This window comes from Notolepis coatsorum (genome assembly GCF_963971535.1).
Source record: "Notolepis coatsorum genome assembly, chromosome: 1".
Classification (NCBI taxonomy): Eukaryota; Metazoa; Chordata; class Actinopteri; order Aulopiformes; family Paralepididae; genus Notolepis; species Notolepis coatsorum.
In genome coordinates this window covers 178,282,025-178,283,647 of record NC_140165.1, presented here as the reverse complement: position 1 = coordinate 178,283,647, position 1,623 = coordinate 178,282,025, and the positions used below count along the sequence as shown (strand labels likewise).

The window sequence follows — 1,623 nt, the reverse complement described above, 5'->3', positions numbered from 1 at the left end:
ACCCTGAACGATCCTGAACCCCGAACTGACGAAGAAACAGAAGGAGAATTATACGACGAAGAAACAGGTGGGGAACTATTTGAAATGGCATACCAACATGTTCCAGAGGCTGCAACACAAGCTAGCCCCTCACCCAGAACAATCCCAGAGCAGCAAGTCCGACAAGAGCACAGCCGGTCTCCTTCACCAGCGCGCTCTCAAGAGAATGCACGACCTGCTCTGAGACTCTCCGATGTCAACCCACCTGAGGTGCAAAAGATGATTGTGGAGCACATAGTGCGAAATGATGACTCAGCCATGCACAGCCAAGCATCACTGAGACTCAGACTCTTCTCTGGGCGAAGACCTCGGCCCGACAGAGAAGTAGACTACGAGACATGGTTTTCCAATGTGGGGCTTCTCCTCAAAGACACAAAATTGTCTGATCTACACAAGTCCCGGAAACTCCTAGATAGCCTCATGGCACCCGCCATTGACATCATAAGACACCTGACACCTGAATGTCCCCCAGGAACGTACCTGGAGATCCTCGACTCCGCCTTCGGAACCGTCGAAGATGGAGATGACCTTTTTGCAAAGTACCTCCATACAATGCAAAACAATGGAGAGAAACCTTCAGCTTACCTTCCACGACTACAGGTGATGCTGAACACCACCTACAGAAGAGGAGGAGTAGCTGCAACCGATCTTGATCAGCAACTTCTAAGACAATTCATCAGAGGCTGCTGGGACAACACCATGATAACCGAGCTGCAGTTAGAACAGAGAAAGAGAAACTCACCTACCTTTGCAGAGTTCCTCCTGTTACTCCGCACAGCAGAAGACAAGCGCTCTTCCAAAGAAAGCCGCATGAGGCAGTACCTCAACGTTTCAAAGCCAAGGGTATCGAGTAACTACCAGGGCATCTGGAACCAATGCGAAGAGGAATGCACTTCACAGCCAATTCCGGACACCAGCTCTGAAGTCCAAAGTTTAAAGGCTCTAGTTGCAGACCTACAGACACAGCTCACAAGAATACCGAACGACAACAAGAAAAGACAAGCGAGGCCAGCTCCCAAGCACGAAGGCCCGGCATCAGTTAAACCGAAGCCGACGACTGACAGAGGTACTCCCAAGTTCCAAAAGTCAGAGACTCCAAACCCAAAGAACTACACGAGCAATACACCAAGACCCTGGTATTGCTTCAGATGTGGAGAAGACGGACACATAAGACCCCACTGCGAGAGTGAACCAAACCCCTCTCTGGTGGTCTCGAAAAAGAAATTACTAGAGGAGAAACAGCATGCATGGGACGCTGAAAACAAAGCCTCCAACTAAACTGAAGACAGTTTCTGCTGAGGGACAGGCGGGAACTGAGTCACGAGAGAGATGTCCCAGACGGAAGTGGCGAGCCTCCAATATGTGCTCGACCTCCCATACCAAAGAAGTAGCCCTACCAAAAGGACTGGTTGGAGCTAAATGCACTGCACAAGTAACCATAGAAGGTAAAGAGTGCAGCTGCTTACTCGATACAGGCTCCCAAGTGACAACGATCCCGAATTCCTTCTATCAAGAGAACATGTCTCATCTACCCATCCACTCCTTATACGACCTGCTTGAAGTGGAAGGAGCCAGCGGTCAGGA

The 1,623-nt window shown here is 50.0% G+C and overlaps 1 protein-coding gene across 1 annotated transcript; it reads left to right on the top strand.

The window, feature by feature from the left end:
* Window positions 1-258: 258 nt before the first annotated feature.
* On the top strand, window positions 259-1,317 carry LOC311223564 (zinc finger CCHC domain-containing protein 12-like; the record flags this gene model as incomplete). Its single annotated transcript, XM_084308344.1, has 1 exon — window positions 259-1,317. One exon carries the CDS (start codon window positions 259-261, stop codon window positions 1,315-1,317), a length of 1,059 nt encoding a protein of 352 aa, XP_084164470.1.
* Window positions 1,318-1,623: the final 306 nt, after the last annotated feature.